At 41.4% G+C, this 13,186-nt stretch overlaps 1 protein-coding gene across 1 annotated transcript in view; it reads right to left on the minus strand.

Moving 5' to 3' along the window:
* The window catches only part of apc2 (APC regulator of WNT signaling pathway 2), a 39,363-nt gene extending 26,177 nt beyond the window's left edge, over positions 1-13,186 (minus strand). The window contains exons 1-2 of the mRNA XM_063891480.1: positions 12,961-13,186; positions 3,841-3,996 (exon numbers count right to left, since the gene is read on the minus strand). Of these exons, the coding sequence (XP_063747550.1) occupies positions 3,841-3,975 (135 nt within the window). The 5' untranslated portion in view covers positions 3,976-3,996; positions 12,961-13,186. The remainder of the gene's footprint in view (positions 1-3,840; positions 3,997-12,960) is intronic.

Genomic DNA, 13,186 nt, shown 5'->3' on the forward strand with positions numbered 1-13,186 from the left:
TTGGTTGTATTCAGATAAGGCAAAGGTATTATGCAAGGTATTATGATAGGTTCATCATAACTTCTTTGCCTCTGACTTCAAACTATCCTATTGTCCTATATCGCAAGTTGATGCATTTTTAGAAAAATCATCATTGCAGTAAAAAACTTGAAAAAAAAGTCAGAACAAAAAGACAGATAAACCTCCCATAAAGATAAAAAGGTAAAATACACACGCAGCAGAAAAAAAAATCTCCCTTCATCCGAGAGGAAAATAAACAGAGGTTATTCCTTCATGTCTAGGTAAGCTCCTGCACACAAACGGTGAAAATAAAATGTCCCGTCCTCCTGCAGACTCACCTGCTGCAGGTCATGTCCAGCTGCTGTCAGTTTCACTCTGTTTGTGTATGTGTATGTGTGTCAGATGTCCTGATTCTGATGAAACCAGCTGAGTGGGATAATCTAGCTGCTGTCCACATCTGGACACGTGATTGTGTGTATGTGTGTGTGTGTGTGTGTGTGTGTGTGTGTATGTGTGTGTGTGTGTGTGTGTGTGTGTGTGTGTGTGTGTGTGTGTGTGTGTGTGTGTGTGTGTGTGTGTGTGTGTGTGTGTGTGTGAGTGTGTGTCTGCAGTCACAGGCTGGTGTGCATGTGCATTAGTGTTTATGTGTGAGCAGCTGATGGGATTTGTGTGCAGCAGGCTCTGGGTCTTAGCCTGCTTTCACAGGTTTCTCTCTTTCTGCTGAGCTCTATATGTATCTATTATTTTTGTTCAAGGCTCTTTTTAGATTTAGATTTGAGAAAGTGAGTAACTCATATTTCCTGCAATGTGTTAAATGTCTGAATAGTTATAAAATAAGTATTAATTCATTTTTTATTTTATTATAAGTGTTCATTTAAATGCATTTAATTCCAGCACAGAGAAGACATGACTTCATGCAGCTCTGGAAAAAGACCACTGCAGCATTATCAGTTCTCTGGTTTCACTACTTATAGGAATGTCTTTGAGTTCAAGGATTTAAAAAAAATTGTATTCTATAAACTACTGACAACATTTCTCTGTGTTGGAATTCAACAGACATTGGAATGGCTGCCATACATGTAGAGATTGAGATTTAAGAAACATTTGAAGTGGTCTCCAGAGCTGTAGATATAACCATATATTTTAATCTTCAATTAGCTTACTTTGTACAGCGTAAATCACATTAAAGGAACATGCCAGCATCAGTTTTTTTTAAATGAACATAACAGATTTATGAAGAATGTATTACCACATGTAGTGGCAACAATTGTGATGGTTAAATAATTGTTATAGTTATATAAAATAGCTTCAAAATGTTCTGGTTCCAGTCCAGAACATTTATTACCATGGACAAAAAAAAAAACGACGAGGCAGCCCGACTGCAAATCACCATGTGCTTCCAGTATTGTTGGTGGTGGTGTTAGTGGTGTTAGTGTTGGTGGTGTTAGTGATGTTAGTGGCATTAATGTTAGTGGTGTTGGTGGTGTTGGTGGTGTTAGTGTTGGTGGTGTTAGTGGTGTTGGTGTTGGTGTTGGTGGTGTTGGTGGTGTTAGTGGTGTTGGTGTTGGTGTTGGTGTTGGTGGTGGTGTTGGTGTTGGTGTTGGTGGTGGTGTTAGTGGTGTTGGTGGTGTTAGTTTTGGTGGTGTTAATGCTGGTGGTGTTAATGTTAGTGATGTTGGTGTTGGAGGTGTTGGTGGTGTTAGTGTTAGTGATGTTGGTGTTGGTGGTGTTAGTGGTGTTAGTGTTAGTGGTGTTGGTGGTGTTAGTGGTGTTGGTGGTGGCGGTGGTGTTAATGGCGTTGATGGTGTTAGTGTTGGTGGTGTTGGTGGTGGTGTTAGTGTTGGTGGCGTTAATGCTGGTGGTGTTAATGTTAGGGATGTTGGTGTTTGAGGTGTTGGTGGTGTTAGTGGTTTTGGTGGTGTTAGTGTTAGTGATGTTGGTGTTGGTGTTGGTGGTGTTAGTGTTAGTGGTGTTAGTGGTGTTGGTGTTAGTGGTGTTGGTGGTGTTAGTGTTGGTGGTGTTAGTGTTGGTGGCGTTAATTCTGGTGGTGTTAATGTTAGTGATGTTTGATATTGGAGGTGTTGGTGGTGTTAGTGTTAGTGATGTTGATGTTAGTGGTGTTGGTGTTGGTGGTGTTAGTGGTGTTAGTGGTGTTGGTGGTGTTAGTGTTAGTGGTGTTGTTGGTGTTGGTGTTGGTGTTAGTGGTGTTAGTGTTAGTGGTGTGGGTGGTGTTAGTGTTAGTGGTGTTGATGTTAGTGATGTTGGTGTTGGTGGTGTTAGTGGTGTTAGTGGTGTTGGTGGTGTTACTGTTAGTGGTGTTGGTGTTAGTGGTGTTAGTGTTAGTGGTGTTGGTGTTAGTGGTGTTAGTGTTAGTGGTGTTGATGTTAGTAATGTTGGTGTTGGTGGTGTTAGTGGTGTTAGTGGTGTTGGTGGTGTTAGTGTTAGTGGTGTTGGTGGTGTTGGTGGTGTTAGTGTTAGTGGTGTTGATGTTAGTGATGTTGGTGTTGGTGGTGTTAGTGGTGTTAGTGGTGTTGGTGGTGTTAGTGTTAGTGGTGTTAGTGTTAGTGGTGTTGGTGGTGTTAGTGGTGTTGGTGGTGTTAGTGGTGTTGGTGGTGTTAGTGGTGTTAGTGGTGTTGGTGGTGTTAGTGTTAGTGGTGTTGGTGGTGTTAGGGGTGTTGATGTTAGTGATGTTGGTGTTGGTGGTGTTAGTGGTGTTAGTGGTGTTGGTGGTGTTAGTGTTAGTGGTGTTAGTGTTAGTGATGTTAGTGTTAGTGGTGTTTGTGTTAGTGGTGTTGGTGGTGTTAGTGTTAGTGGTGTTGGTGGTGTTAGTGTTAGTGTTGGTGGTGTTGTTGGTGGTGGTGTTTATGTTGGATTTGGTGGTGTTTGTGTTGGTTTTGGTGGTGTTAGTGTCGGTGGTGTTTATGTTGGATTTGGTGGATTTGGTGTTGTTGGTGTTAGTGCTGGTTTTAGTGGTGTTCATGTTGGATTTGGTGGTTTTGATGGTGTTTATGTTGGTTTTGGTGGTGTTGGTGGTGTTTATGTTGGTTTTGGTGATGTTGGTGTTGATGGTGTTTATGTTGGTTTTGGTGGTGTTTGTGTTGATGATGTTTATGTTGGTTTTGGTGGTGTTTGTGTTGATGGTGTTTATGTTGGATTTGGTGGTTTTGGTGGTGTTGGTGTTGATGGTGTTTATGTTGGATTTGGTGGTTTTGGTGGTGTTGGTGTTGATGGTGTTTATGTTGGATTTGGTGGTTTTGGTGGTGTTTATGTTGGATTTGGTGGTGTTGGTGGTGTTTATGTTGGTTTTGGTGATGTTGGTGTTGATGGTGTTTATGTTGGTTTTGGTGGTGTTTGTGTTGATGATGTTTATGTTGGTTTTGGTGGTGTTTGTGTTGATGGTGTTTATGTTGGATTTGGTGGTTTTGGTGGTGTTGGTGTTGATGGTGTTTATGTTGGATTTGGTGGTTTTGGTGGTGTTGGTGTTGATGGTGTTTATGTTGGATTTGGTGGTTTTGGTGGTTTTGGTGGTGTTGGTGGTGTTGGTGGTTTTGGTGGTTTTGGTGGTTTTGGTGGTGTTGGTGGTTTTGGTGGTTTTGGTGGTTTTGGTGGTGGTGGTGTTGATGGTGTTTATGTTGGTTTTGGTGGTTTTGGTGGTGTTGGTGTTGATGGTGTTTATGTTGGATTTGGTAGTTTTGGTGGTGTTGGTGGTGTTGGTGGTTTTGGTGGTTTTGGTGGTTTTGGTGGTTTTGGTGGTTTTGGTGGTGTTTGTGTTGATGGTGTTTATGTTGGTTTTGGTGGTTTTGGTGGTTTTGATTGTGTTGGTGTACTCTCCACACTGACCTTCATGCCGGTGGTCTCAGTCTCCAGTTTGGATAGGTGGTTGGAGTTATCTTCCAGCTCCCTCCTCAGGTGGGAGTTCTCCTTACGGAGCGCCTCCACCTGGTGGGCCAGCTGGTCGTAGGAAGCGTTTGCCATCTTCACACTATGCAGCGCCTCCTGCAGGTGGAGGAGGAGGAGGAGAAGGTGTTAGATTGATCGATGAGAGACTGTCACAAGATGGATCTATCCCCGGTCCCATGTATTACGCTGGTTCTGAGAGAATAATCAACATTCTGCATAACAAGATAACACAGGCAGAGCGCTATCACCTCCATCAGCTGACACCAACAGGCAGGAGTTAGGAGACAGAACACTGAGAGCAGCCCAAGGTCAGGCCTAAGCTCAGAGAGGGCAGGAGAGACAGAGAAACTGGGTCATCGATATGGGCCCAGGAACATATTTCCCCAACATGACTGTGATGTCCATATTTTACAGAAAATAAATGAACCAAATCATGGCTCAAAGCGAGGGGTCTGTCACTCTTACTCTGGCTCCACGTCAGTCTGTTAGATAACATGTTGTCTAAGTTTCTCCTGCGGCTGTTTCCAGCCTGCACTCATCTGATCCTCTAACAGTCTGAAACACCAAACTCTTTCCTCTCGCTGTCTTCTTCTGCTGCATGTTGTTTTTTTCTAAAAACAGTAACAAATATTGAAAACTATGACTTATATAAAATACATATATATTATTGCACTATTCATTATATGAATTTTAACCTACTTCATAAACATGAATTAGTTGAGATCAATATCTGACATGTTTTGCTTTGTATTAAAATCTTTTGTTTGATTTTTTAACATGACAAAGTATTATGTAGCTCATGTTTTTATCGATGAAATGAGAAAACATTTCCCTCTGTTAAACGCTCTGATGTATTCTTGCCCCAAAATGATGATGGATCTTATAATGTTCAGTATGGACATAGGGAACAATTCAAACTTCCGTGTTCATATCAACACCTGACTTGAAACATTGTAAACCTGTCATTTAAACCACTCTGACACTACTAAAATATTTTAGCAGATAGGGTTGCATACTGATCTTAATATTGCCTTTTCTGTGCATTCTATTATCCTCCTTAATACCTGTTATGTTATATTCCTCCTGGATGATCATAACAGCAGTCTAGTTACTACTCAGTTTAGAGAAACATACAGCGTGAGCGAATAATCTAACAATAAACCGATCAATAGGCTCACATGGAGTCTGTGTCACAGTGAGGTCATACTGCACATGCTTGGTGCGCTCTGTGGAGCTGTCCTGTGAGTCAAATGGTGACCTTCAGTGCAGGCCACGGGTCAGAGCGCAGAGCAACATCTGGAGGATGCAGCGCAGCGCTGCGGTTTGTTTGTTTTTTTGTTTATTTGTTAGAGACGATGTTTAAAACCACTGACTGTTTCTGATGCTATTCAGAGGATTGTGTATCTCTGCCATCAGGGTTTTATGCCCAGTGCAGCAGATCTGAAGTCAGCAGGCGGTAGGTGCAGCAAATGTCACTGCTGCTGCATTCATTATGAAGAGCTGACCCCAGGGGATTGTGGGTAGGAAGAGGGTGGGGAACCTGACTGTCATTTAATGTGGACTTTCTGGAAGTATTCTCAGGTTACGCTGTTTCATTGGATTTTACTTTTACTACATCTGATTTGATCTATCTTTTTGCAACATGTTCTGTCAGTTCAGCTTCTTCTACTATTACCCCCCCCCCTTCACAGTGTCAGGGTTATGTGTGCACTACCATCTGCCACATTGTGTGATTCCCACTCCTTCATAACAAACATTCTGTCTTTCAGCTACAAAATATAATCCAGCTGATGATTCTGTCCTTACTTGGCAACATGCACATTAAATCATGAGAGCTGAAAGCAGTTCCACTGATGGTAAAAGTGCCGCTAGATTAACTCATCAGCTAATCAGGAAAGGAGCTGGAACAGATCAGAGACAGAGATAGCATCACCATGATACTTTTAGGATTACCTTTTCCATACAGCAATAAGCACAGCTGGTGGGAGCCTGACAGCTTTTATTGCCAACCACTGCTTCTCTGTAGCTGCTGTGCACATGATAGTAAATAACATGAAACTTGATCCTTCAATTCAAAAGCGGCATGCAACTTTCACACACTGCATCACTGCATGTAAAACCCAGGTTTCTCCTCTAATGATAACAAATACTTCCTAAAGGAAACATAATACCGGTTGAATTACTTTTTCTATAAGATAATGAGGAAAACGATCTCTGAAATGATGCATTAGGTTTGTTTTCCAGCAAATTCTTCACTAAAAGACTCACAGCTCTGGATTCACGTCAGAGAAATGTTCAAGTCAGCAGCAGTTTAGTTATAAAGAAGCTTGTTTTCTAGGAAGCCCAGCACATTTTCGCCTTAATCCATATGTGCCACGGTAACTAGAGGAACTGTCAGGATTTCAGTTTCTGTATTTATAGTTTACGGTTTTATTTTTGAAATGTTTCTTGTTTTGTCTCTTCCTGTCTTGGCTTGTTCACTTCCTGTCTTGTCTAATTTACTTCCTGTCTTTAGTTTCCCTCCTGTCTGATTGTCTGATCGTGCTCACCTGTTGCCCCTGTGTGTCTCCCCTTCCCAGCTGTTTCTTGTCTTGTGATTACCCTCCTCTGTATTTAGTCTGTGCTTTCCTTTGTGTTCTTTGTCGTGTCGTCGTTGTTTACCTGTTCCCTGTAGAGATTTGGATCTCCCTAGTTAGCCCTCCATTTTCCACCGGTTTGTCTGTGTTTTTATTGTGATACCTTTGCCTTGGACTTTTTCTGTATTTTTGTTATCAGCTTTTTCATAAATAAAAGCTCGCCTTTTGTTATCCGTTTGTACCCCGGCCTCCTCTATTGGCTTCTGCACTTGGGTCCTTCCCCCAATTCTGACAGGAACTGCTTGCCCAATCTGAAGAGATGTTCAATATATATACACCTCGGAAAAATGAAGAGACCTCTCCACATTTTTCTTAAATCTTTATCCCTACATGTATGGCAGCCATTCAAGTGTCTGTTGAATTCCAACCCAGAGAAATGTTGTCAGTACTTTATAGAATACAATAAAATAAAATACATTTAAGTTGTGTTGGTGTTAGTGGACAGACATACTGTACCTATAAATAATAAAATAGAGAAAATGATAATGCTGAAGTGGTCTCTTCATTTTTTCCGGGACTGTATGACATGGTGACACGGTTAACATGATATCAGGCAAACATCCCACTCGCCCACGATCGCCATGGTGACACATTTACATCAAGTGATGTCTCTTTCGGCTTCTCATGTCATCTGGCACACACACACACACACACACACACACAAAATCTCAAGCAAAGCACGCTGGGTCAGGAAATGTGGGAGCTCCCAGGAGGATAACGAATCAGACGGAGAGTTCAAACGAGCGTTAACACAGACCTTTGGACATGTGGAGTTGCTATGGCAACGGCCGATCTAAAGCATGTAACCCATATATATATATAAAAAGTAAGAGAGACTATGAGAAGACAAATAATGAAACGCTCTGCTTCTACTCCACCACATCTCAGACATTCTTCTTGCAGCCTCAGTCACTTTGAATATTCAGATAAATAAAAATAGAATCATTAATCTACCCTGCCCGCAGTATCTCATGGTTACGGTTCATCATTACAGTCAAATCCTCACCCTCACACTCTGCATTTACTGGCTCCCAAATATTTCACAATTAATCAGAATAACCCAATCTGTATAAAGCAAGCCTCCTGTAACCAACTTGATTGGAGAGACTTAGTGCCTTCTGTATGGGGGTAGTAAACGTTTAATAATCCAATCAATAGGAACATTTTAGCACCTAACAACCTTGCTGACTGGAGTGTATATTTTCTGCACGTTTGTCCCATGTGGGGCAACATAAGGTGATCAGAACATGGCATGGCCTCTGAGTATGTGCTGTTTTATTAATCACTAAAGGAACACAATTACCGTTTCCATGATAGGTGTGGGGCCATCTCCAGCATTGTTTACTCCCTCAATATTCCATGTGTTTTCTCTCAGTGTATTCACAATTTGCTGTGCTAATATTTTAAATCTCTCCATTGCAGGACTAATAAAGGATTTCTGATTCTGATTCTAAGTTCATAGTGTCAATAAAGTTGGAAAAAGCCCTAATTCTGTAATACTTCCATCAGATTGATCATTTCACAGTCAGAGGAGCCACAGTTATATTCTGAGGGAATGTTTTGGGTCACGTGAACACACATCTTAAAAAACACTTTGTTGAGCGTCTATAGAAACAGTTTACATGGAATCCATAATCCAAATTTTGTCTCGTCTTTGCACTGAAATCTGAATCATAACGAGCACATTGAACTGAGTGAATTTGAGAAACCAACTCAACAGAAAACACAGAAACATCGTTCAGTGGGTTCAGACCTAATGACAATAAAGTAATAATGTAATCTTGAATCTTTCTGATCTTCCTCGTCCTGCTGCAGGGGACTTCCTGTCTGTGTTGAAGGAAACTGAAGGAACCCTTACTGGAAATGTACATTTTGCATTTGTCCCGTCAAGGAGCAGTGGGTTGCCGGATTTACAGCACCCAGGGAGCAGTGTAGGGAGCGGGGCCTTGCTCAGGGACACCTCGGTAGCACTTGGTCTTTCGGGGAGTTGAACTGGTGACCTTCCAGGCCCCAAGCCCCTACGGACTTTGCCATCACTGCCCATACATACGTTGTTTTAACATTTCCTATATGGAAACGACAAATACTTTAACAGCCGCAGATGGCTGCAGATACCAAGCACATATTGAGGGTAAACTAAAGATGTATTTAAAATGTTTTGCTTGTATTGTCAGATTGTCAGATTTGTAACATTCTCAATAATAAATGTGTACACATTAAAAGCGGATTAGGTATCTGAACAAAGAGCGTGTATATCACTCACTTACCCCTGCTCCGCCCACATCCTCCCCCTCCCCCTCCTCTGTACCTCCTATTTCCCCCTTGGGACTGTCTGGTTACCTTGGCAACCGCATCCTTCAGGCAGAGAGAGGAGGAGAAAATGGCGTCGGTGTGTGTAGAGCGACTGCAGTCGAACACACAGATCTGCCACTGAAAACACAATACCCTTCTCTCAGTGTGTTCCAGGGTTTGAGACAGCTTCAGTCCGTACTGCGACAGACAGGATGTTTCTACACTATAATGTTCAAATAAAACCAGGATGACATTTTAATTGAACGTGGTGCATCAGACTGAGAGGAGACACTCCCTGACACAATAAAAGCATTTCCTCTAACAGTCACTGCCTTACAGATGCTAGAGGCTAAGCTAACAAATAATCCTGAGAGCCAAAAGACCCAGTGAATGGATCATTCATGAATTCTATTGTGTGCGATACCAAAGCCTAATATATTGTGTCACATCCCACACACACCATCCTGCTGCCCTAAATACTTACTAGAGCACCACTGTCATCTGCCGCTGAAAATAGTCCCTCAAACGTAGCTTCTCCTCTATGTTTGTAAAAACATGTTTACTAAAGACAGCAGCTTTTTATAGAAATCACTGAACGTTTGAAAAAATGAAACTATGATTTATGTTTCTTAAAGATTCTAATATTCAGTGTGAAGTGCGAACCATGTGGGCTGGAAGCTGAGAGCCACAGACAGGAAGTTAGAAACACGGACAAGAGGTGGAGGATGAGGAAGATGGTGGATGAAGCACTTACTGCAGCACATTCAGTGAGCTTCATTCAAAACAACAAACAGTCAAGTCATCACAGAGTGAATCAGCACTCACACTTCCTCTCTGCAAACACAAGGCTGTGTTATTATTGTTGTTGTTGTTGTTGTTGTTGTCGTCAATATGCTGCTTCTGTCTCTGTGACTTATGAAGGCGGAGGGCTTGTTTTGTCTTTCGTATATTTACAAATTCCGAGACACTATACCACACTCCACAAAGATCTGAACTGCTTTTAAAACATGCAGCAGAATTCATGATAAACACACGTCCACCAGCATGAACTGAGGAAAGCTCTGGAGCAAAAGCTCCGTGAGTTGACCTTTATGTTTCCAGATCAGCTCTCAGTCCTCAGATCAGCAGCACAGTGAACCCTCCAGCCGCAGGACAGAGGACAGATCAGTGTTGGACAGCAGCTGTCCTAATCCTAAAATTCAACTTTTTATAATGTGACATCATCAATGCCTCCTCAGCTCAGAGAAGAAGGGACTCATGTCTGTCTTACCAAAAAGACTGTGGTCTGCACAGCTTAAATTCACAACAGCCAAAACCCCCAAAGATTCACTTTGACTGCGCTGAATGTGTTTGAGAATATCCACCACTAAAGACACCAGAGAATCCCTGAAGGACACATTCTAACACCTCTTCTGAAAAAGCAGAACATTTTCTTTTTCTGGTTGTATTCATATCACTGTGATACATACACGAGTCCATTCAATCAGATTATGCTACAAACTCTTTTCAATCAGACTAAAATGACTACAACTAACTTTATCTTACTTGGAGAGGTCCCAGTTCACCTCCTAGGCCCTGCTGTGGTGCCCTTGAGCAAGGCACCGGACACCTCCAATCCCCCCTCCCCATTGCTCCCCGGGCGCTGCACGATAGCTGCCCACTGCTCCTAGTACTAGGATGGGTTAAATGCAGAGGATTAATTTCACTGTGTGTGCTCTGCTGTGTGCATGCATGTGACAAATAAAGAGGGTTTCATCCTCCGATTCTTCTAACGTTATCTGTAACTTAAACTTGATTTAACATATGCAATGTGGAGCTTTGTTTTGAAGAACACTAAGTATATTACATATAAAAGTGAAATTGTAACTTGGTTTTGCTAGATTCTCAGTATGTTTGAATAAAAACTGATTCAGGTTTAAATGATCAATGAATATTTATTGTAAAGCCACATATAAAGCTTACTGCAGTTAGCGGCAAAAAGAACCTGAAGTTTAGCTTTACAACTTGATCACAGAGTTCAGTCCCACACACACTGAAACTATTTATTATATTTACTTTATAACCAAAACAATCAGCCATTATACAATCGGAATACAAAAGCCAACCCTAACCATCTGCCCTCTTCTTCTTCTGTGAATCACAGGGAACTGATCATTATGAACGCATCTCTTTGATTCTAAAGGTAGAAATTCTGACGTTTCCTTTGAACGATGTTGGTCAGTAAACAGAGACAGAAGAGAGCCACGCCCTGAGTCCTGCATCCTGCACACACTCCATCACACTCATCTGTCAGCAGCATCAGGCTTTAGGATCAGCACTGTTCAGAGAAATCCTCAAATCTGCAGAATATCAGCATTCAACGCAATTTTGGATATTATACAACTCTATATTAAGAGAGGTTATGAAAAGTCCAACCACACCATGGCTCCGGCATATTTACAGACCGCCGTCAGACTTTACTAAACCAGCACTACACACTTCTGCTGGCCTGTGCTGTGTTCATGACGTGGGTCACGTCTGATCACCAATGTCACATTTAACCTTCACTTCCTCTCCACTCTGTTTCCTCTTCCATGACGCAATCAAGAAATATAATAACACGTGCCCCAAATATTGTAAGAGAAGAACTGAGAGAACCCTGCTGTTGGAATTATTGTTAAAGGCTCTCCTGGAGAAATATTACGGAACATCTACAGTAAGTGAGACCGTGCTGGTGATCATAACTCCTAAATCCATCTTCGAATGATTACAAACAAGCTTTTCAATACAAAGTAAATTAAGAATCATCATCTACAGCAGACAGAGTGAAACGAAATGACTTATTAATACTTGACCTTGTTGCACACTATGGCATTAATCAATTAAAATACAATTTCTACATTAACTCTTTATAGTCCGATTTTTCAGTTATTCAATAACAACAAACGAGCTCAATTTGAGAAAAAACACAGTGATTGTTATGTTGATATCTTTTGTATGAATATTCACACGTTTTAAACAATATTTTCTGCTATTTCTTGTCATTATAAAACAGAAACATTCATCAGGTCTGGTGCTAAACATCAGAGCAGGGCACACAGCTTTAATATTCTTATTTCCTACAGAGATTCAATCACCTTAGTATCACATCATTTCATCAATAAACAGGACTGGGTAGACTTTAGTACAGTATAATGTATAATCAGCCCAGATTACTGTGACAAGAGGAATACAATTTAGATTATAGTTACATATTCAAGGATTATTTGATTATGTCTATGATAATGTCTGTAGAAAAAACAAAAGTTTTGAGCATCCCACGTGTTACAGGATCCGCACAGTGGTGAGGGTCATTTGACCTGAAATCTTTTGAGAAAAATGATTTAGTAAAAGGTGAAATATTTACGAGGTTTTATTATGTTTGAAATTGAAATTATATTACAAGTTTTTCATTCCAATACAGGTAACTTTATTAATAAAATGCCATGTTATTTTTACTCAGTAACTGATTATATTTTAAAGAGATCTGACCCAGTCTTGTTATAGCCTAAACGATAAATACAAACTCAAATCACCAGCCACAGGCCTCCGAATCTAACAACATGCACATTCAATCAGGACATGCTTCCACAGAAACACAGAGAACACCACTGAGACAGTTATGAGACAGCAGGGCCATGAAAGCAGCACAGACACACACAGACCGCAGGAGACGTTCACGGCCACTAATTATCAACCAGCCAGAAAATAAACCACCTAAGGTCAGATCCACAACACACCGCCTTCACCGAGCGCGCACCTGAATCGGAGGCCCGCAACGACGCGCAGACACAGAGGCTGTGATGGAGGTCCCACTGAGACATGAGTACTGTTCTATTTACCAATTAGGATACTTACTCAATCAAACCGGCAACATTTTTCCATTCTTATATTTGACCCCTGAAATGGGTTTTTGCTGCAGCTGTTGTTTTTTGTGTCGACATCTATGATTCATCAGCTCCGCCACCCTCCATCGTCTGCCCGCATGAAGGAGGAGAAAGAAAATAGGACGCACCCCCCAAAAAACCGCATGAATGATGAATAGAATGAAAACATGATAAAACGCAGCTCTGAGAATAGAATTTAAATAATAAACGTCGGATTTAAAGCTTACATATTTAGATTTGAAGCTGCAGGTTTTGGAAAGAGCCTCCTACCGTCGGATCTGACAGCCTCGCATTGTCTGTGACTCACAGCTCTGAGCCGAGCCGAGCCGAACTGAGCCGAGCCATTGAGGACAGGAGGCTCGGGATTCACGCTTTAGCCCGGGTAACATATACTGTGCATATAATACCATCATAATGTGAATTAAATACATAGAAGGAGAGCTCCGTTCTTAC

The sequence above is a fragment of the Eleginops maclovinus genome, chromosome 9 (assembly GCF_036324505.1).
Source record: "Eleginops maclovinus isolate JMC-PN-2008 ecotype Puerto Natales chromosome 9, JC_Emac_rtc_rv5, whole genome shotgun sequence".
Classification (NCBI taxonomy): Eukaryota; Metazoa; Chordata; class Actinopteri; order Perciformes; family Eleginopidae; genus Eleginops; species Eleginops maclovinus.